Below are 24,114 nucleotides of genomic sequence, written 5' to 3'. Positions count from 1 at the left end.
CATGTCCCAACATTTCTACTGAATAGTTCTACTTAATAGTTATTTCTACTCAATAAGGGGAGGGGAGGACTGAGTAAGAAAAAAAGGGTAAAGCAGTCTCAAACTCACCTCCCTTAGCGGGTCGCGTAAGTAGCAATCAATTATTTTGTCATATTGATGTTCTCGTTCATACATAAACTCGCAAATTTGATAGCTAGAACATAAAAGGAAAATTTCAGAGTATCAAACAGGCAGGCAGTTATTAGCTTATTGTTTCAAGAAGTTTGCTCACAGAGGTATTAAGAAAAATGAATTTAGTAGATGTGACTTCTGTGAAATGAAGTGACGGGGTGCCTGGGTGGCTCAGTCGTTAAGCGTCTGCCTTCGGCTCAGGTCATGATCCCAGCATTCTGGGATAGAACCCCACATCAGGCTCCCCGCTCGGCGGGAAGCCTGCTTCTCCCTCTCCTACTCCCCCTGCTTGTGTTCCCTCTCTCGCTGTCTCTGTCAAATAAATAAATAAAATCTTAAAAAAAAAAAAAAAAAAGAAATGAAGTGACAGTAGCTAAGAGAGAGGAGTATCTGCCATTCCTCTAAATACAGGTTTAAAATGCTGCTGAATAAGAATACTATGTTTATAAGAAATTTCAAAGCTGGGTACAAAATAAATGTTAAAGCAACAATGTGTCATATAAAAATAGTTAATATATTGTTATCAATTAACTATATGAAGTTTCTCTCTTCAGAATTAAATATGTCAAGTGAAATATTCAACAAATGAGATAAATAATAGTGTTAATATATTGTATCCTATTTGCTATGTTAAATTCTGCCCTGTAATATGTAGGAATAAGGTGACTCAAAAATCTATAAAATAATGGAGATTTTATGTAAACAAAACTAAAATTATAAATCATTAGAATGTTATTTCATTTTCATACTAAAACAAATGTACAAGCACTTCAAATTTACTCAGTGTTAATTTCTGCAAATGTTACTTAATTTCTAGACTTGAAAGACAAAAACTTTTGCATTTAGGTTTTTTGTTGTTATTTGCATAGCTTTCTTAATTAAAAATTGGCAATGCATCAACTGGGCTTCCGGTTAAAGAAGTGTAACTTAGTATATGGGAACTAATGTATACCTTAAAAACAACTTACAACTCTGCTTTTTCTGCCATCCGGATGAGCCGACTCTCTTCAAACTGAACGATCCCTCCAGCCTGCAGCAATTCTAAAAGGACCTGAACATTTAAAATAAACGAGTAAACACACTTTGGAATCAACTTTTATTTACTAGCTCCGTAAGAGTCCATTCAGCCACACAAGCTGTAACTTTTTTTTGGTCTTATTACTTGATGTTTTGGTTTGGCTTTCCCATGTGTGAGATACCAGAAGACTCCCATTATAATGTTGATGATATTGTAATTAAGTCTTATAAAAAGATAAATGGCTCTATTTTTCAAACACTGGAGGAATGCCACAGTGTTTGTAAATAAAACTTTATTAGAATATCTAATTAACTCTCCAGGAAGCCAAAAATATCCATATATTTATCTGGTGCTTTTATGTCTCATGGTTCTTTAAAATCTATTGTCCACAGGTAGTATCCATGTTTACATGTTAATTTCTCTAATTAAACACTGGGGTTTCTCACAGCAGCATTATTCACAAGAGCCAAAAGGTGGAAACAACCCAACTGTCCATTAATGGACAAATGGATATACAAACTATGCTACATGCATATAATGGAATATGATTCAGTCTTGGAATGAAATTCTGACACATGCTATAACATGGATGAACCTTAAAAACAGGCTAAGTAAAATAAGCCAGTCACAAAAGGACAAACACTGTGTGATTCCATTTATATGAAGTACCCCAAAGTAGTCAAATTCATAGAGGGAGAAAGTAGAATGGCAGCTGTCAGGGGCTGAGGAAGGTGGTAATGGGGAGTTATTGTTTAATGGGTACAGAGTCTCAGTTCAGGAAGATAAAAGTTCTGAAGATGGATGGTGATGATGGTTGCACAACGAGATATACTTAAAGCCACTGAATTATACACTTAAAGTGGTAAAAAGAAATTTTATGGTATATATATTTTACCATTAAACAAACAAAAACACCGGGGTTCATAAAATTAATCTTTACCATACCAAGTAGATGAATAAAAAGGTGACTAGGATGTTGAGACTGAATCATCAATATTTTAAAATAAACCTCAAAACAGAATAGAATCATTACATAGTCACTAGAACAATAATGAGAAAGCTTTCTCTTATACTTGAGTTCAAGATCCAAAGTAACAGGACCCTTCCAGAACTTCAGGACACCATTTAACAAAGTGTCTTTCTAACACAGGAAACTGATTACTTTCAAGTTAAAGACAAAAAGGGGGAGAAGAAATGAAACCTATCCATACTTTAGTTTTCAGAACCCTACTTCAGTCCATTTCGAGCACTATAGTGTACTGTTACACAGAACTATGAAGAGAACCCATCTACTGGGAGCCTCAATTTGGAATAACATAATAGAAATGCCATTGCTAGAGCCAGTCTTACCAACTCAACAGAGTTGTTACATTTTCAGGAATTGTGTAAGCCAGTTGCTAAGCACAGCAACTGTTAAAAATTATATAAACTTACAATACATTAAATTTTTAAAAAGTAATTAATATTCAAAACTCACAACTTCCTAATTATTTTACTACATTTTACACTATGTATGCTCTTGGGTTAGTTACTGCATTTATATGGTGGAAATATTAATTAATGGTGTGGTACTGTGCACCTCTTCCCAGTTCTACATTTAGTAACATCATGTTGGTAGGCTGAAATCAGCCACGATGGGAGTACTTACACTATGGAAATTAGCAAATGCTATAAAAATCAGGTGTTGCTGTATCTTTAAAGGGGTGTAAAATAAACAAAAAGAAGAGGGTGTGGTGTGACACAGAGCGCATGTGCCCCACAAAGCCTACAATATTTACTCTTTGGCCCTTTACAAAAAAAAAAAATTGTCAATCCCTGGGTAAGAGAGTGGTGGAAATAGGCAATCAAATTTAAAAGTGTGCATGTCATAGTCATTATACTGTGAATAGCACAAAAAACTAAGGAATTATTTTTCCAGTATTCAAGAACTGATTGGAGCATACAAGTCACTTCACTGATGAACGTGTGAGGTTCTGTCATGCTTTCACTGTTGTACCTTCATCTTATTCATTTAAATATTGAAAATACCAACCAACATTCATATCAGAACTACACCTGGGGAACCAGTTGTTAAAATTTTACCAGCATATCACCAGAAAACCCTCAAAAATACCGCAGACACAAATTTTTATATATAACACATGACAGAAGAGTGCTGCATTAGAAGGGACGGAAGTGGTTCTAATCTAAGTTCTGACCTTGAGCAATTTACCACATCCGTTTTCTGTATGTCTTAAGTGAGCTGAGAAGAAAACCTAGATAGTCTCAAAGGGGACTTCCAAAAATAGAGCATTACTATATGAGGATTACTTTTCAAAGTTTGACTTTTATGTTTACATTTTTATTTGTTTAGTTATTTGTATTAAAAGTGTTTATGATTTTATATAGCAACACCATGCATACCATGATCCACTCTTCCTGCCAAGAGAGAAACAGGGGCAAAGTGAGGGGTCCACATTATTATCTGTATTCAATACAATTTGAGATAACCAAAATTTTAGCAGCTGTTCTCTCCCCTAAGCTAGTCCGCAGCAGTCACTGGGCCACAGCTGTGCAAAGAAAAGGGTGACTGTTGCTATCCTATGTTCTTTATCTGAGTCTCAACCTCCCAGCTGTTGAGCACTATTACTGTAAAAAAGACCAGCATAGCTCCCAAAGTATTTATATTTTGTAGCTTGCTTATCTGACAAACTCTGGCCATCAATTTTAAATAGCCTCTCTTAGTGCTCACAGTTATGGTGGGTAAGCTTTGAAAGAATTCTACTCCTGGAAGAGACGCTCAAGAAAGTGGCCTAAGTAGAAAGAAGCGGTAATCAAACAGTTACAATCTCACAGTGATCAGTGGAGGGACAGATGGATTCTAGTCTCCAGAAATGTTTACTCCTAATGCAGGGGGCGCTACAGAACACTCCCTGAAGTTGAATGTCCCAATACTCAGGATTCTGCAGCCTTTCTGGTTCAGAGCCATAGCAGCTAGGAGTGGTTATCAGATAAATGGCATGGGTAGAAAGCAGGATACAACAGGTGCCAACTGCTGCTACTTCATGGAGAAGGATGAATAGTTCTCTTTGATGTCATGCAAGGCAGGTCCAGTCTGCCTAGGCATTCAGTTTGATATAAATTCATTACAAATGTATCTTTAACAACCATCCACACTGTTTTCTGGTTGCCACTATCTAGCTTAGTAGTAGAGTTTGGCATAAGTTACTTTCCCCTTATGTTTCACGAGGTCTAGCACAGAAGGGTTCTTTCTAGCTTATTCTGTCCTCTTTCCCATCCTTTAGCAAAAGAGTTCCAGTAGTTCATACCTGCTGTCTTTCAGAGTGTCGGGAGTCATCATCAGGACTACAGAGGAATTCAAGGACCTGGTCAAAAAAAAAAAAAAAAAAAAAAGGTATTTTCTTTATTGGATACTAACATGGATGCCATAACACTGTAGTAATGAAAACAACAATAACTACTCTTTCTGTATCATCAATTCATTCACATTTGGCCATAACAAACACCACAGACATATGGTATCTTCCTGACTGACTGGCCTATTACATGGCACAGCAGGCTCAAGTATGTTAACCACTTAGTATGTATCTATCTTATCTTTACTGTTCAGAAACATGGCAGGAAGACAGTGCCGTCTGTACACCTTAACCTTAAGATCCCTGATACCATGGACCGAGCAAAGCATGGACTTTAGAGTCAGGCCACTTGAATTTGATTCTTAACCTCATTAATGCTTAATAACAACACTTATTCCTAATAATAACACTTATTAAGTATGGACTTGGATGAGTGACATAACCTCTCTAGGCTTTAGTTTCTTCATCTGCAGAATAGAAGGTAACAACTATCCCAATCTCGGGGCTACCATTACAATGGCAACGAGTTGACACATCATATAAAAGCCTGGAACAGGGACCCCTGGGTGGCTCAGTTGGTTAAGTGTCTGCCTTTGGCTCAGGTCATGATCCCAGTATCCTGGGATCAAGTCCTGTGTTGGGCTCCCTGCTCAGCCAGAAGCCTGCCTCTACCTCTACCACTACCCCTGCTTGTGCTCTCTCTCTCAAATGAATAAATAAAATCTTTAAAACAAAACAAAACAAAAAAACCCTGGAACAGAGACTGATATTATGAAGTGCTCAATAAATGCTAGTCATTATTGGTAACTTTCTCCAGATATAAAGTGTTTTCTTTGCCACCTGTGCATATGTAGAAGATAGCTAACTGGGATTAGGAGAGACCTTCAGAGTCAAAGTCATTTATAAGGAAATTCAGACTTTCTAATAGCGATCTCTCTTCCAGATGATCAACATCATAGATGGGCTACCAACGAGATGTGTGAACTCTTAAATTAAAATATTCTTGAGCAAAGAATTCTATGCAATTTAGAGCAACAGAATAACTGAGAGAACAAAATTTCTAAAGCCAATCTCCACAAGCCATACCCCCAAGATACCAAGTTACTAGGCAAAGTCATACTATCCAGACACAACATTAAAAAAACAAACAACTAATTTAATCCAAATTAAAACCAGAACAGGCTTTTCTACCTGATAAGACATTTACCCACCAGGCTATTATATTAAGAAAATGTATAATCCGGTTAATTTTTCTATCAACAGTAAACAGAATAAAAACAATTCTCATCATTGAAGACACTCACCTGATCAAAAAGGGTTCTGTTTACAAACAAGGTATTGTCAGGCTTTGCAAGCTGCCGGGCAAGGAATGTAAAGAGACACCCTACTTGTGAGGGAGTAAAATCGGAATTCTCCACCATAACCTGGTGAGCAAAAAAGACCATTTATTCAATATACCATCTGGTTTGACACAAAATTATACCATTAGAAAGGTGGGGGGAAGCCTCGTTACTGAAGACACGTGAAAAGATTCTTTTACGGCCTGTCCAACAATTGAGTTCAAAGCCATTTAGAGAAGGAGCACAAACTACTTTCATATTCTGAAGGAAAACATTTAGTGACTTTTGGCATATTTCTAGACACAATTTGGATGAGAACTGAATTGTTAGAGGTGGCTTTCAAAGAAATATTAAACAGGTTTCCCTCTAGAATTCTTAAAAAATTTAAGTAACCCTACCAAAAAGCTGCCTACCAACACAGGAAGAAGGGAGTTGTTCTGGGGTTTAAAGGTAAGGTAACCTGAAGGCACAGGAAAAGATGTTCAACATCATTAATCATTGGGGAAATGCAAGTCAAGACTACAATGAGATACCACCTCACACCCGTCAGAATGGCTAGTGTCAGAAAGACAAGAAACAGCAAGTGTTAAGCAAGGATGTGGATAAAAGGGAAGACTCATGCACTGCGGGTGGGAATGTAATTGGTGTAGCCACTGCGGAACAGTACGGAGGTGCCTCAAAAAATTGAAAATAGCACGATTCAGGAATTCCATCTCTAAGTATTTATCTGAAGAAAATAAAGACCCTAATTCAAAAAGATATATGCACGCCTGTTTACTGCAGCATTACTTACAATGGCCAAGATATGGAAGCAACCTAAATTCCATCGATAGATGAATGGATTAAAGAAGAGGTGGAGTGTGTGTGTGTGTGTGTGTGTACATACATACATATATACATATACATACACATGCACACATACACATATGTATACATACATAATGCATGTGTGTATACATACGTATATACGTACATATGTACGTATGTATACACACACACCCATACATACAGCAGAATATTACTCAACCATAAAAAAGAATAAAATCTTACCATGTGCAACAATATGGATGGACATTATGCTAAGTGAAATAACTTAGAGAAAGACAAATACCATAGGATTTCACTTATATGTGAAATCTAAAAAACAAAGTAAACAAAACAGAAACAGACACACAGACACAGAGAACAAATTGATGGCTGCCAGAGGGGAGGATGCAGTTGAACAAAACAGGTAAAGGGGATTAAGAGGTACAAATTTCCAGTTGTAAAATAAATAAGAGATGAAATGTACAGCATAGGGAATATAGTCAATAATATTGTAACAGCTTTGTATAATGACAGATGGTAACTAACTAGACTTACTGTGGTAGCCACTTCATAATGTATGTAAATACTGAATCGCTGTTATACACCTGAAACTAGTATAGTATTATATGTCAATTCTTCTTCTTCTTTTTTTTTTTTTTTTTTTAAGATTTTATGTATTTATTTGACAGAGAGAGAGACAGTCAGTGAGAGAGGGAACACAAGCAGGGGGAGTGGGAGAGGAAGAAGCAGGCTCCCAGCGGAGCAGGGAGCCCGATGCGGGGCTCGATCCCAGGACCCTGGGGTCAGGCCCTAAGCTGAAGGCAGACGCTTAACGACTGAGCCACCCAGGCGCCCCTATATGTCAATTATTCTGCAACAAAAACTAATTAATTTTTTTAAAAAGCAAGTTAATTTGACAGTGAAGGTGTCCCAGAAAAGGAAGTCAGCTAGCAAAGGAATCAGTGAAGTGAATGGCTTCTGCCCTGTCTACAAGCAGACAAATGGTTTCCGATAACAGGCTTGTTACAATCACACACAGTTATCCAATCATAATCATTCCTCTGCTTTGAATGAGCTCTCATCTCCTGACTACCTCCTAGGTGTAACATGGTATGGCAAACGCCTTCAAGGAAGTAATCAATAGGAAAGCAAGGAGAATCAGGTAACAAATCTGAAATAAAAGGCACAATGTGACCAACATTATAAAGGAACAAATGGCCATGAAAGCACAGTGGGGAAAAGGAGAGAGGGAATTTGAGAAGAAATGAGAAAAGTAGGGAAATATCGGGAGAGAGAGTAACTCAGGCAGAGAGAAGAGCAAAAGCATGGGCACGAGAAAGCACAAGCGTGTTTGAAGAAACGAAGTGTTCCACTAGAATGCAGCAGCATGCATGAGGAGGACAGAGAAATTACATTGAAAAGACGAGGCCTTGAATGTCATTCCAAGGATACTCAAGTGTATTCCACAGAAAACTGGGGCGCTACTGAACATGTTCAGCCAGGAGAACTGATCATGATCAGTACCGTGCTTAGGAAAATTATCCAGTTGGCAGTGAATAGGATAAAATAACAGAAGGAAAAATGAAAAGGTGAAGAGCCCAGGCAAGATGCATGTGACTGCAGAGGTCCAATGGAAAGACAAGGGGGTCTGAACCAGGGCAGTGATCATGAAAACAGAAGCAGGAACAGGTGCAAAAGGCACTGCAGAGAGCGCGGCAACAGGACAAGGATTTACCTGTGTGGAAATGTGTGGCTAAAGGAGGAATAAACAATGACAGACTTGAGCCTGACAGGCAGGTCCGATGATGATGCCATCAGCAAAGACAGAGAATGCAGCACACAGGGAAGGAAGATCAGGTATTGTTTGGGATTAGCTGAACAACAAACCGTCTCATCTACTGACAGTCCCAAGTCCCCTCTCCTACTCTTATCCAAAGATCAAGTGTAAGATTGATCCTGTTGTAAAACGTTCCCTCAGGACCCAGCTTTTGGCCTACCTCTTCTTATTTTGCTAGTGGTGTATCCCTTTCTTCACCTCGTCCCGCTTTAGCTAGCAACCACAGCTTGCTCAAGTGCGTAATTCAGCATACCACAGTACGAGAATACTTCAAGTTATAACCTGTGTATCTGAATTCCAACCGATAATATTCAAAGGCTCTCTATAGCTTTAAAATACTCAATCATCCCTCCCTTTCAGTGTGCAGGTGCTTCCCCAGGACTCAACTTACAGGCCCAGCTAGTGCTCCTCTCAGCTTTTACCCTTCCTTTTACTCTCTAGGTGTGAACTGCTTTACCAGCTGATCCTAGAAACACCTTCTGAGAAAACGGTTCTCTCAGTCAGTTCCCTTGCCATCTCAGCAAGTGTCTAACAGGTATCATCCTCGAAATTCTGGTCTTTCTCCATTTCTTCTCTTACCTATTCCACGGACCAGGCTTACAAAATTTTCTGAGCAATCTTATACAAAGTCACGAATTAACGGCTTTTTACTTCCATGTCTGTAGCCGTTCAGCACACATAGTATCACCTTAGGTCTGACGCTCATCCAATGTTCTCTGGTCATTGCCTACATTCCTATTTTCACTGGCTCTGTCAGCAGCACAGTTGTTAGTACAACTCATTAGAAATGAGAAAATAATCTCCAAAGTTCATTCTTCATTGACCCAATGTAAATAATACAAAACAATATACAAGGGCAGCAATTCACCAACTGTAACAGTCTAAGTACTTCACGGAGCATTATTCTCTTCATTTGGATTGCCCCTCCAACTTGGTATAGTTTTAAATTCAAATTCCCATTCAGTCAACTTGCAAACATGTCTTGAACACCTACCAGCATACAGGCATTGTGCTGGACATATTGTGAGCATGTTAAAACAAGGACACACACACACAAATCCTCAGTCTCTGCTTACAGGAAACTCAACTATAGGCAGGAAAACATACATGTACACAATTACGATACAGTGTGCCTTGCGTAGCATAAAGTGTTGTACGAACGCGGAGAAGGGGCAACTAATCAAACTGAAAGTGTGGAAAGGATTCTAAAAGAGTTTCTCATGGATGTATCTGAGTTATGTCTTGGAAAATGGTTAGGAATTTGCCAGGCAGAGAAAGGGCAGGAAAGGCATGATGGGATGAAAGAAAACTCACACAAAGAACATCAGACATAAAGATGGCACAGTTCAGTGAATTGCAATAATTTAATATGGGTGAGAAGTTCATATTACAGAGAGTGTGTGTGCCACAGGCGGTGTGTTAAGGGTAGGAGAGGAGAGCAGTTATAAAGAAGTAATCAGGGACCAGAAAATACTGAAGGATCCTGGATGTTCAACAACTTCAGATGAGTGTGGCAGAAACTAGTACTTGTGCTGCAACATCTGCTCTTCCCTCCTAACTTAGAAACAGAACTCATTTTAGGCTAAACACATGGTCACCCATAACACAGAGTACATTTCACAGTCTCTCTTAGCAGCTGAGAAACAGTATATCTAAGTTCTGATCAACATGTTATAAGCTGAACTGTAGTATACAACTTCTAAAAAGTCTTCTTAAAGACAGGGAACTCTCTTCTTCATCTATTTCTGCATTCGGACTGGCTAGAATGTCAAGGTGATGGCTGGAGCCCAAGGAGGTATTTTGGACCACAAGACAGAAACCATGTACTAAGAATAGTAACAGTTAAAGCAGAAGGCATCTGCATCCCTGATAAGTCTGTGAAATCACTCTTCTAGAACAGGTTGCCGACCTCCAGACCTTTATGAGAAAAATAAATTCCCATCACGATTAAACTACTGTAATTCTGAATTTCTCTCACAGCAGAACTTAATTCCAACTGATCTAATAGGGAGCCACAGAAGAATAAAAGAAAAGCAAGATCACAAATTAAAGAAGGACAAGATTAGGTATAGAAAGACCATTTAGGGGGCGCCTGGGTGGCTCAGTCGTTAAGCATCTGCCTTCGGCTCAGGGCATGATCCTGGCGTTCTGGGATTGAGCCCCACATCAGGCTCCTCTGCTCGGAGCCTCCTTCTTCCTCTCCCACTCCCGCTGCATGTGTTCCCTCTCTCACTGGCTGTTTCTCTCTCAAATAAATAAATAAATAAATAAATAAAATCTTAAAAAAAAAAAAAAAAAAGACCATTTAGGAAATCCATGTAAAAATTCTCCCCACCACGTACCTGGATCAAACTGGCATTATTTGGGGGCTTAGCGATCCTATTCTCATATTCATCACTGCCTATCTTACAAGGTCAATAAATAGCTCAAATAAGATAATGTATATAAATGTGCTTTGAAAATTATAAAGAGCTATTAAAAATGTAATGCATTAATGTCATACACAATTAGAGAACATTTTAATTTGGGTCTCTTGTCCAAAATAATCTAAAACTCACTAAGAGGAAGAAATCTCCATTTTACAGCCAAATGAACGACTAAAGTTCTAAGATTTCAACTACAAGAAGAAACTGGCCTGGTTCAAGCTGTGCAGATGGAAAGGAAAAGAATCTGTCTCTGCATTCATTCATTAGCAGCAGCATGGATCTCAAAATAGCTTTGGACTGAATCTAGTTAGATTTAAACTGAGATGATCATCTCTGTGTGCCTCTAATCATTCTGATGTTGTCCCCATCATCTCAGTGCCACAGTCAAATGACAGCGCCGCCTAAGCAACACAGCAATGCTGGTATGAGACCGAAGAAGAGTCTCACGTTGATTATTTTCTCAAAGCATTCTGAAGTTAGTCACCGTTATTTCACATAATCAGACTAATATAGGAATTACCACAATATGCATTTCACAGTAATACCCTATGTCCTATATCTAGTCTCAGCTGAGATATATTAAATTTTTTTTTGAAAGAATGATTAGTATTTCATTCAGGTTTGGAAGACAAAGATATCACAATAAAATTTTTAAATGATTTGAATACACTGTTTCATTAAGTAAGATCATTTTAGAACTTGCTAGAAAACAAGTCAACTTTCTTAAAATAAACATCAATACAGGGGCACCTGAGTGGCTCAGTTGGTTAAGCATGACTCTTGATTTTGGCTCAGGTCATCATCTCAGGGTCATGATACTGAGCCCTGCATCAGGCTCCACACTGGGCATGGAGCCTGCTTAGGATTCCCAACCCCCCCCCCAAATAAATAACAAACATCAATACAAGGTCATCTATTCTCTGAATACTTACTTTCAACAAAATATCCACAATTCGTTGCTGATATTCTACAGCTTGCTTGTCATTTTTAAAATCTTCAAAAGTCTAACAGGAAGAAAGTTTAAAAAATAATTATTATTTGTAAATTTTAGAAGGAAACAAGATATTAAATTCTTATGAATAGGTAAAATCCCAAATAAGGTAACCATTCCTCATCAGGTTTTTCCTTATATACCTTTAAATAATAAGCTGCTTTTAGCAAGTTAGGTAGAAAGCTATAGCATTTACTATTGCACGGTATGCTGGGACTTTAAAAATGAATAACAAGTATAAAAATATAGCAACTATCATACAACCAAAGAGTGATCTGAGAAATTTCACAGGCAATGAAAAAGAAAAACATTAATGACAAAAGGCAATTTGTGAGAAAGGGTTTGAGAAGATGAACTACATGTGACATGCTCTGCCATCATTCCAACTATGCTATTTGGAAATATTAACTGAAGTACAGTTTATTAACTTTCTTGAAAAATAACTTTCATCATTTCCATGACAACTAAAAAAAATGATGTTCAATGATAGATATTTTCTAAAAATTATGGTAAAACTGTCACAATGTTAAAATCCTCAAGCCTACACACAAGGACTAGGTATCTTATTTTCAAAACACTGCCAAGTATAGCACTTTTACGTCCCTGTGCAAGTACAGCCAAATATATTTTGAACAGAACATGCACCAAAGTAAATGGTAGCATCAGATTCTGAAAATACCTACTACCTATAAAATGCATATATGAGAATAAGAATTGTGTTCACTACCAAAAAACGGAAATGAAATTATTTATTAAATAATAAAAATGATAAACTGAGGGCCTCAGAGGGGAGGGGGGTGGGGGAATGGGATAGACCGGTGATGGGAAGTAAGGAGGGCACGTATTGCATGGTGCACTGGGTGTTATACGCAACTAATGAATCATCGAACTTTACATCAGAAACCGGGGATGTACTGTATGGTGACTAACATAATATAATTTAAAAAAATTTAAAAAAAATGATAAAAGACTTGAAGATCTTTCCCATGGTTTTCACTTAGCACATGTGGGTCTTAGAAATGTTTGAATCCATGCAGTGATAATTTACTGCTTATTTTCCTAAAAAAATAAACTATATATTGTCTCATTAAAAATTAAATTATTAAATTAAAAAAAAGAATTTCAGGTGCCTGGGCAGCAGGGAGTCTGCTTCTCCTTCTGCCTACCGCTCATGTTTGTACTCTTTGTCAAATAAATAAATAAAATCTTCTGGGGGAAAAAAAAAGGAATTTCACAGCCATGAACTTTCAAGACTACATCATGGTTACATTCAACCAAAATACTGCTATTCTTTAAATGGGCCCTAAACTTCCCCAAGTTCTCCCAAGTACCTCTGTTCATGATGTTTTCCAATTAGCATGCCCTTCATTCTACTTTCTTGACACATACTAATTGCTGTAAACAAATGGATACTCATTTGTCCACTTAATGACAGAAAAAAAACAAAATCTTTTTTTTTTTTTAACTCTTTCTTCAACTGGACTACTCTGCTGCCAGTTAGTTGAAAAATGCTGAGATGAGTTACCAAGGAGACTGTAGGAACTCTCAATCTGGAAACTCAAATAGAAGATATTTTAATGTTTAAGAGGGTTAAATATTACTCTGCCTGAAGACAGAAAGATAAACTAGAAAGTCTCTCAGATCTATCTACAGGTTTACAAAACAAGAAACATGAACACACTAACACAAACACATCCCTCTATCCCCACCCCATCTTGCCAAAGTGAGATGTCACTCTGCAGATACAAAAAGAAGGTATTATCTGCTAATACAAGTGCTATTCAACTAAAACACAAAATCATGGAGAATTAACATATGTATTAAAAAGCAACAGCAGTGACAGCTAGTAAAAAAAGAATTTCTTATCCATTTTCCTTTTCGGCAGCATGTATTCACTGCTTTGAAACAGATATTGAAAGTTTACTTCTATAAACATAATTAAGTGGTGATATACCACAGTATGAATATTATGATATACATAATGACATATTTCGGTTGAAGTTAACAGCTACCACTAACATGGCACATCACCGTTAAAACATTATCATTCCACAAAGACGCTTCTACTTATATAATGCCTGGTGAGAGGAATAACATGCAAAGATATCCTAATGGAGGATGACACAGTTTGTGAAGTACAAAGGAATACAAGCCACCCATGAGAGAAAAGACATGACCAAAAGTAAACTAAGAGAAATAGAAAACATAAATGAAAAGAACTAAGAAAATGAAATTTAAATAAAAAAGTAAAAGAGATCAGAGAAAAGGTGACAAACATAGAAGATAAAGAAAATACAATATACAAATAATTGCAGTTTAAAATGAAATACAAAATAATGAAGTAGAAAAAGCATTTAAATCTGTAACTCAAGAAAATTTTCTTGAAATAAAGACTTAAATTGACACATTGAAAAGGCCTACAGTATACATGGTAAAAATAACCCAAAACAGTCTATTCTGAGTGATATCTTGGAACAAAACTATTAGTCTTTAAAGACAAATTAGACTGGTAGAAAATATTTGCTAAGCTTACATAATCTGACAAAGAACTTGTATTTTAAAATTTGTAAAGAACTTTCAAAACCAGACAAGAAAATAAACACAATTAAAAAAAATCTGAATAGATATTTCACCAAAGAGAATACACTGACGACAAACATATCTTCTCTACTAATCTATTTTAATGAAAAGATGCTTAATATCATTAGTCAGAAGGAAAATATAATAAAAACCACAATGAGATACCACTACACACCTTTTAGAATGGTCAATTTAAAAAGATCAACTATAGCAAGTGTTGGTGAGATGAAGGAACTGACTGATACTCACCTATATTACTAGTAGGAATGTAAAATGGTAGAACCACTTAGGAAAATAGCCTATCGGTTTCTGACAAAGAGAATACATTTAACAAATGACCCAGCAATTCTATCCTTTGGTATTTACTCAAGAGAAACAGAAATATATGTCCACACAGAGGCCTCTATGTAAATGTTCATAATAACTGTATTCATAATAGCCTAAAACACAAAACAACTCAAGGCCCATCTACTGTGAACAGATCAGCAAACTGTATGTCCATAAAACGGAAAATTACACAGCGATAAAAAGGAACAAGCTGGTTTGGGAGAAGAGGGCAGCAGAGTAGAAGGACCCTAGGCTCGCCTAGTCCCACAAATACAACTAGATAACTATCGAATCATCCTACATACACCAGAAATTGACCTGAAGACTGACAGGACAAACTCCACAACTAAAGGGAGAAAAGAAGCTAAAGTGAAGAAGGCATAAAACACAGAGACATGATTTAGGGGAGCAACAGATTGCAGCTGCTGTGAAGGGGCAGGAGGGACGTTGTTGGGGGGGTGGGGGATGGAGCACCCAGGGGAATGCATAGGAAGAACATTTCCCCAGAGCCACTGGCTTGGAAAATGAGAGGGACTGAATTTTATGAGTTCTTGCAACCAGCAGGGCTTAAAACCTAGAATTTTAAAAGTCAGCAGGTTTGGCTGGGATAGAGCCTAGAGGGTACTGCACTACTCTTGGAGAGAAGGCAAGCGAACAATTTGGGGGCAGATATCATGGAAACAGCAATCCGAAGAGTGCCTAGGGGCACACAGTGGGAGATTATTTGCTCTTCTTGAGCACATCCCTGAGAGGCAATGTTCACGGACATACCCCTTCAGAAACAAAGGAACTGGCTGGTTCCGTTTCCCTCTCCCACCACTCAGTATAAACACAGAGCCACTTGCGGGAAGCAGTGCAGTGCTATACTAGCTGTCTAATTTGCTTACACCAAGCCCCGCCCCTCTGTGCTCTAGTAGAACTGCCCTTCTCAGTCACACTTGCCTTGGTCCCAGCCTGGTGGGCCCCTCCCCAAAAAGACCAATACACTACACTACATCTCCTGATCAGAGAGTTTTGCAGGGCCTCGGTTCTGGTCTCATTTCACAACAGATCAGAGCACACCTAGTTAAAACTCGCCACATTCAGGCCAGGGATGAAATACAGCCCACAGCAGGCAAGGAGAACCTCTGCAGATGACTGACCTGAAGGATATAGCACAGCCAGAACACAACAGAGCACACACAGTGCACACTGGTGACATTCCCTGAAGTGACAGGCCCTGGGCACTACATGATCTCTTCAGCATAAGGCCATTACTTTCAGGAGCGGGACACATGGCTGGCTTTTCTAACATTTATAAGGTGGCAGGAATTTAGACAAAATGTGAAGAGAGGAATTTATCCTAAATGAAAGAACAAGATAAGGGCACAGCCAGAGATCTAAGTGAAACAGATATATGTAACATACCTGATGGAAAATTTAAAGCAACAATCATAAGAATAGTCACTGGGTTTGAGAAGAGAAGACATCAGTTAAGACCCTTACCACAAACATATAAGAGTTAAAAAAAGAATCAAAGATGAAGAGCTCAATAAATGAGATTAGAAACACACTTGATGAAAGAACAGCAGGCTGGAAGAAGCAGAGGAATAAATTGATTACCTAGAAAAAAAAGTAACAAAAAAGCAATGAAGCTGAACAAAAGACAGAAAGAGGAATTATGCAAAACAAGAGTAGACTCAGGGAACTCAGGGACTCTACTAAATATAACAACATTCATATCATAGGCATCCTAGAAGAAAGAGTAAAGGGCACAGAAAATTTATTTGAAGAAATCATAGCTGAAAACTTCCCTAATCTGGGGAAGGGAACAGACATACAGATCCAGGAGGCAGAGAGAACTCCCATCAAAATCAACAAAAGCAGACCAAAACCGAGACATACTGTAATTAAAGCTGCAAAATATAGTTATAAAGAAAAAACCTTAAAAGCAATAAAAGAAGTCGTTAACTTACAAGGGAAAACCCATAAGGCTAGGGTTTTCTATTGAAAGAGATTTTTCAACAGAAACTTGGCAAGCCAGAAGAGAGTGGCACAATACATTCAAAATGCTGAATAGGAAAAATGTGCAGCCAAGAATACTCTATCCAGCAAGGCTACCATTTGGAATAGAAGGAGAGATGAAGAGTTTCCCAGACAAAAACTAAAAGAGTTTGTGATAACTAAAGCAGCCCTGCAAGAAATACTAAAGGGGACTCTGAGTGGAAAGAAGAAAACAGAAGTGACGTATAAATGCAGGAAACACAAAGCAGTAAAAATGAATATTTCTGTAAAATTCAGTCAAGGAACTCACACACAAAAAAGGATATAAAATATAACATATACCCAAAATGTGCAGAGAGGAGAAAGGAATGGGTACAAATCTGAACAACCAGCAACTTAATATAGACTGCTATTTACAGAAGAGGTTATATACAAACCTAATGGTAACCAATATCAAAACCCACTAATAAACATGCAGAGAATAAAGAGGAAGAAATCCAAATGTACCACTAAAGAAAAGCAGCAAAACATGAAATAGAGAAGGACAAGAAAGGATCAGAGAAAATCTTCTAAAACAACCACAAGTAATAAAGTGGCAATAAATATGTATCTATCAATAACTTTGAATGTAAATGGACTAAACGTTCCAATCAAAAGACACGGGGTGTTAGAATGGATAAGAAAACAAGACCCATCTACATGCTGCCTACAAGAGACTCATTTTAGACCTAAAGACACCTTCAGGTTGAAAGTGAGGAGATGGAGAAATATTTATCATGCAAATGGATGTCAAAAGAAAGCTGGAGTATCGATTCTTATATTGGACAAACTAGACTTTAAAACAAAGACTGTAACAAGAGACAAAGAAGGGCACTATGTAATAATAAAGGGAACAATCCAACAAGATATACCAATTGTAAATGTTTATGCACTGAAAATGGTAGCACCCAAATATATAAAACAATCAGTAACAAACATAAAGGAACTAATTAATAATAATACAATAAAAGTAGGGGACCTTACCACTCCACTTACATCAATGGACAGATCATCTAAACAGAAAATCAACACGGAAATAGTGGTTTTGAATGACACACTGGAACAGATGGACTAAAACAGCAGAATACACATTCTTTTCAAGCACACATGGACCATTCCCTAGAATAAATCACACATAAGGTAACAAAACAGGCCTCAACAAATACAAAAAGACTGAAATCATACCATACTCCTTTTTCTGACCCCAATGTTACGTAACTAGAAGTCAACCATTAAGAAAAAATCTGGAAAGACAACAAATACCTGGAGGTTAAACAACATGGAACTCAACAATGAATGGGTGAACCAGGAAATCAAAGCAGAAATTTTAAAAAATACGTGGACACAAATGAAAACGAAAACACATCAATATAAGATTTGGGATGCAGCAAAAGTGGCCCTAAGAGGGAAGTACATAGTAGTACAGGCCCACCTCAAAAAGCAAGGAGTATATTAAACAATGGACCCTTACAAATAAAGGAGCTGGGAAAAGGACAACAAACAAATCCCAAAACAGTAAGAGGAAGGAAATAATAAAGACTGGAGCAGAAATAAATGATATAGGGGCGCCTGGGTGGCTCAGTCATTAAGCGTCTGCCTTCGACTCAGGGCATGATCCCAGCGTTCTGGGACCGAGCCCTGCATCGGGCTCCTCCACTAGGAGCCTGCTTCTTCCTCTCCCACTCCCCCTGCTTGTGTTCCCTCTCTCGCTGGCTGTCTCTGTCAAATAAATAAATAAAATCTTTAAAAAAAAAAAAAAGAAAGAAAGGAAAGAAATGATACAGAAAGTAAAAAAAAAAAAACACAAACAAAACAAAACCAAAAAACCCCCAATAGAACAGATCAACAAAACCAGGAGTTGGTTCTTTGAAAAAATTAATAAAACTGATAAACCCCTAGCCACTTACCAAAAAAGAAAGGACCCAAATAAATAAAATCACAAATGAGAGCAGAGAAGTAACTACCAACACCACAGAAATACAAACAATTCTAAGAGAATGTTAGGAAAAACTATATGGCAACAAATGGACAACCTAGAAGAAATGGATAAATTCCTAGAAACATATAAACTACCAGAACTGAAATAGGAAGAAATAAAATTTGAATAGACCAATAACCAGCAAAGAAGCTTAATCAATAATAAAAAAAACTCCCATCAAACAAAAATTCAGGACCAGATGGCTTCGCAGGCAAATTCTAAAGGAGAGTTAATGTCTATTTAAACATTTAAAGGAGAGTTAATACCTATTCTTCTCACACTATTCCAAAAAACAGAAAACAAAGAAAAATTTCCAAATTCATTCTATGAAGCCAGCATTACCCTGATACCAAAACCAGATAAAGACGACACAAAAAAGGAGAACTACAGGCCAATATCCCTGAAGAACACAGATGCAAAATTTCTCAATGAAATACTAGCAAACCAAATCCAACAATACATTAAAAAAAAAAATCATTTACCATGATCAAATGGATTTATTCCTGGGTCGCTAGTCCAGAATTCACAAATCAATGTGATACATCACATTAACAAAAGAAAGGATAAAAACCAAATGATCCTTTCAATAGATGCAGAAAAAGCTTTTGACAAAGTACAACGTCCAATCATGATAAAACCCCCAACAAAGTAGGCTTAGAGGAAATACACCTCAACATAAAAAGGCCATATACAAAAAACCCACAGTTAATATCGTCCTAAATGGATAAAAACTGGCAGCTTTTCCTCTAGGTCAGGAACAAAATGAGGGTGTCTGCTCTCACCTCTTTCATTCAACATAGTACTGGAAGTTCTAGCCACAGCAATCAGATAACAAAAAGGAATAAAAGGCATCCAAATTGGCAAGGAAGAAGTAAAACTGTCACTGTTTGCGGATGACATGCTACTATATATAGAAAATCCTAAAGACTCAACCAAAAAACTTCTAGAGCTGATAAACGAATTCAGTAAAGTTGCAGTATATAAAATCAACGTACAGAAATCTGTCGCATTTCTATACACCAATAGTGAAGCAGCAGAAAGAGAAATTAAGGAATCAACCCCACCCAAAACAATAAGATACCCATGAATAAACCTAATGAAAGAGGTAAAAGACCTGTACTCTGAAAACTATAAAATACTGATGAAAGAAACTGAAGATGACACAAAGAAATGGAAAGTTATTCCATGCTCATGGACTAGAAAAACAAATACTGCTAAAATGTCTATACTACCCAAAGCAATCGAAAGATTTAATGCAATCCTTATCAAAATACCAACAGCATTTTTCACAGAGCTAGAACAAACAATTCTAAAATTTGTATCGAACCACAAAAGATCCCAAATAGCCAATGCAATCTTGAAAAAGCAAAGCTGGAAGCATCACAATTCTGGACTTCAAATCTGTAATCAAAACAGTATGGTACTGGCACAAAAATGGACGTGTAGATCAATGTGACAAAACAGAAAACCCACAAATGAACCCAGAATTAATCTTCGACAAAGCAGGTAAGAATATCCAGTGGGAAAAAGACAGTGTCTTTAACAAATGGTGTTGGGAAAACTAAACAGCTACCTGCAAAAGAATGAAACCGGACCACTCTCTTACACAATATACAAAAATAAATTTAAAATGGGGCGCGTGGGTGGCTCAGTCAGTTAAGCGCCTGCCTCTGGCTCAGGTCATGATCTCAGGGTCCTGGGATCAAGCCCCACATCAGGCTCTCCACTTGGCAGGGAGTCTGCTTCTCTCCCTCTGTACTCTCTCTCTCAAATAAATAAAATCTGTAAAAATAATAACAATAAATAAATTTAAAATGGATTAAGGACCTAAATGTGAGACCCGAAACTAAAAATCCTAGAGGAGAGCACAGGCAGTAACTTCTTTGACATCAGCCATAGCAACTTCTTTCTAGATATGTCTCCTGAGGTATGGGAAACAAAAGCAAAAATAAACTATTGGGACTACATTAAAATAAAAAGCTTCTGCACAGCAAAGGAAACAATCAATAAAACTAAAAGGCTACCTATGGAATGGGAGAAGGTATTTGCAAATGATGTATCTGATAAGGGGTTAGTATCCAAAATACATAAAGAACTTTTAAAACTCAACACCCAAAAAAACAAATACTCCAATTAAAAAATGGGCAGAAAACATGAATAGACATTTTTCCAAAGAAGACATGCAGATGGCCAACAGACACATGGAAAGATGATCAACCTCACTTATCATCAGGGAAATGCAAATTAGAAACTACGATGAGATATCACCTCACACCTGTCAGAATGGTTAAAATCAATAGCACAGAAACAACAGGTGTTGGCAAGGATGTGAAGAAGAGGGAACCCTCTTGCACTGCTGGTGGGAATGTAAACTGGTGCAGCCAGGATGGAAAACAGTATGGAGGTTCCTCAAGAAGTTAAAATCAGAACTACCCCATGAACCAGCAATTGCACTACTGAGTATTTACCCAAAGAACACAAAAATACTAAATCAAAGGGATACATGCATCCTGATGTTTGTAGCAGCATTATCTACAATAGCCAAATTACAGATACAGCTCAAGTGTCCATTGACTGATGAATGGAGAAAGAAGATATGGTATATATACACAATGGGATATTATTCATCCATAAAAAAGAATGAAATCTTGCCATTTGCAATGGCATAGATGGAGCTAGAGAGTATTATGCTAAGTGAACTAAGTCAGAGAAAATAAATACCATATGATTTCACTCATATGTGGAATTTAAGAAACAAAACAAACAACCAAAGGGAATAAAAGAGAGAGAGGCAAACCAAGAAGCCATCTCTTAGCTCTAGAGAACAAACTAATGGTTACCAGAGGGGAGGGGGGCAGGGGATGGGTGAAATAGGTGTTGGGGATTAAGGAGTGCACGTGTTGTGATGAGCACCGGGTGAGGCATGCAAGTGCTAGGTCACTATATTGTACACCTGAAACCAATATTACACTGTACGTTAACTAATTGGAATTTAAATAAAAAATTTTTTAAAAAGGAACAATCTATTGATATAAACAACAGCACTGATAAATCTCAAAAGCATTATTTTAAGTGAAAGAAGCCCCCCAAAACTACAAAGTGTACGATTTTATTTACATGACATTCTGGAAAAGGCAAAATTTCAGTATTAGAAAACAAACTGGTAACTGTCAAGCGCTGGGGTTTGGGATTAACTACAAAACTGCAAAAATGACCTTTTTGGTGTCATGGAAATGTTCCATATCTAGATTGTAGGAGAGGTCACAAGACTGTACACATGTGTCAGACTCTTCTCTTGAATGGACGAACTACATTTTGCATAAATTATACCTCAAGGAAGCTAAATTTAAAAACTTGACTTGAAAAAAAAATTTCTAAATGAAAAAAAGGTGGCAAAATGTGATTCGAAAATCTGTCATATAAATTATTTTGTGTCTCCCTGAAAACGTTTTTTATTAAGATATATTAACTGTATTAGGAAGGTTATATGATCAATCAATCATGGCAAAATAGACAGTGAATCCAGGATTTCGGATCCTAGGTCTTATCAATTTCTCCAGCTCTAGTACTGGGCTTCTGTCCAAAACTTGATACAAGCATGGAAGAAAACCTCCACATGTCTTTCAGGCATTTCAAATTCATTAAGTCCAAAAGAGAATTAATATCTATATCTCCCCCTACCCCTCACCACAGCCCTGTCCTACCCCCTCATCTCCTGAGAAACCAGTTTCTCCTCTGATTCCCTACTGAATAAATAAACCACTATACATCCAGTTAACCAAGTCAGAAATCTAGGAATCTTGGATGCTTCCCATTTGTCTTATCCTTCACATCCAACTGTGCAATAAGCCCTAAGTCTTAGGCCAATCTGCTTCATAAAACATCTTTCAAATCCTTTCATGTCTTACTATCCCTGTCACCTTTAATCTTCTACCTAATTTTTTTTAAGATTTTATTTATTTATTTGAGAGAGAGAGAGAAGGAGTAGAGAGAAGCAGACTCCCTGCTGAGCAGGGAGCCTGATGCAGGACTCAATCCCAGGACCCTGGGATCATGACCTGAGCTGAAGGTAGACACTTGACCAACTGAGCCACCCAGGTGCCCATATCCCCTATCTAGGTTAGTACAAAAATTTGCTAACAGATCTTCTTGCCTCCAAAGTTGTCTTATTTCAACCCACTTTCATACAATAGAGGGAATTTTTCTAAACTATAAATCATGATATTCCTTTACTTAAAAGGTTTCAGTGGCTACCTACTGCTCTAGTGTAAAGTCCAAATTTCTCACCATGGATTACAAAACTCAGTCTCTACCTACCTCTTTGGATTTGTTTATTACTATAGGCTTCCTTACACTTTGAGATGTGGCCATACTGATTTTTTTTCCAATTCCTCGAGCCTATCTTCCTCTGTCTTGTTTCCAGGCCTTTTTACATATTTTGTCCTTCTACCTAGAATATTTTTCCCTAATCTTTTTTTTTTAATGATTTTTTATTATATTGTTAGTCACCATACAGTACATCCCCAGTTTTCAATGTAAGGCTCGATGATTCATTAGTTGTGTATAACACCCAGTGCACCATGCAATATGTGCCCTCCTTACTACCCATCACCGGCCTATCCCATTCCCCCACCCTCCTCCCCTCTGTAGCCCTCAGTTTGTTTCTCATAGTCCATAGTCTCTCATGTTTCATTCCCCCTTCTGATTACCCCCCCTTTCTTTATCCCTTTCTTCCCCTACCGATCATCCTAGTTCTTATGTTCCATAGATGAGAGAAATCATATGATAGTTGTCTTTCTCTGCTTGACTTATTTCACTTAGCATTATCTCCTCCAGTGACGTCCATGTTGTAGCAAATGTTGAGAACTCGTTCTTTCTGATAGCTGAGTAATATTCCATTCTATATATGGACCACAACTTCTTAATCCAGTCATCTGTTGAAGGGCATCTCGGCTCCTTCTACGATTTAGCTATTGTGGACAATGCTGCTATGAACATTGGGGTGCATATGGCCCTTCTCTTCACTACGTCTTTATCTTTGGGATAAACACCCAGTAGTGCAATGGCTGGGTCATAGGGTAGCTCAATTTTTAACTTTTTAAGGGACCTCCACACTGTTTTCCAGAGTGGCTGTACCAACTTGAATTCCCACCAACAATGTAGGAGGGATCCCCTTTCTCCACATCCTCTGCAACAATTGTTGTTTCTTGCCTTGTCTATTTTTGCCATTCTAACTGGCGTAAGGTGGTATCTCAGTGTGG

At 37.6% G+C, this 24,114-nt stretch overlaps 1 protein-coding gene across 7 annotated transcripts in view; it reads right to left on the bottom strand.

The window, feature by feature from the left end:
• The window catches only part of VPS8 (VPS8 subunit of CORVET complex), a 245,956-nt gene that overhangs the window by 108,897 nt on the left and 112,945 nt on the right, over window positions 1-24,114 (bottom strand). For all 7 annotated transcript variants that reach the window (XM_087861466.1, XM_087861467.1, XM_087861468.1 and 4 more), the window contains 5 exons: window positions 11,888-11,959; window positions 5,850-5,969; window positions 4,498-4,554; window positions 1,140-1,222; window positions 109-193 (listed from right to left, as the gene is read on the bottom strand). In XM_087861466.1, coding sequence (XP_087717592.1) covers window positions 109-193; window positions 1,140-1,222; window positions 4,498-4,554; window positions 5,850-5,969; window positions 11,888-11,959 — 417 coding nt within the window. The remainder of the gene's footprint in view (window positions 1-108; window positions 194-1,139; window positions 1,223-4,497; window positions 4,555-5,849; window positions 5,970-11,887; window positions 11,960-24,114) is intronic.

Source organism: Ursus americanus, chromosome 4 (genome assembly GCF_024610735.1).
Source record: "Ursus americanus isolate L20-20 chromosome 4, mUrsAme1.1.p, whole genome shotgun sequence".
Taxonomy (NCBI): Eukaryota; Metazoa; Chordata; class Mammalia; order Carnivora; family Ursidae; genus Ursus; species Ursus americanus.
The sequence above is the reverse complement of the archived record's forward strand: the minus strand, read 5'-3'. Positions and strand labels throughout refer to the sequence as shown.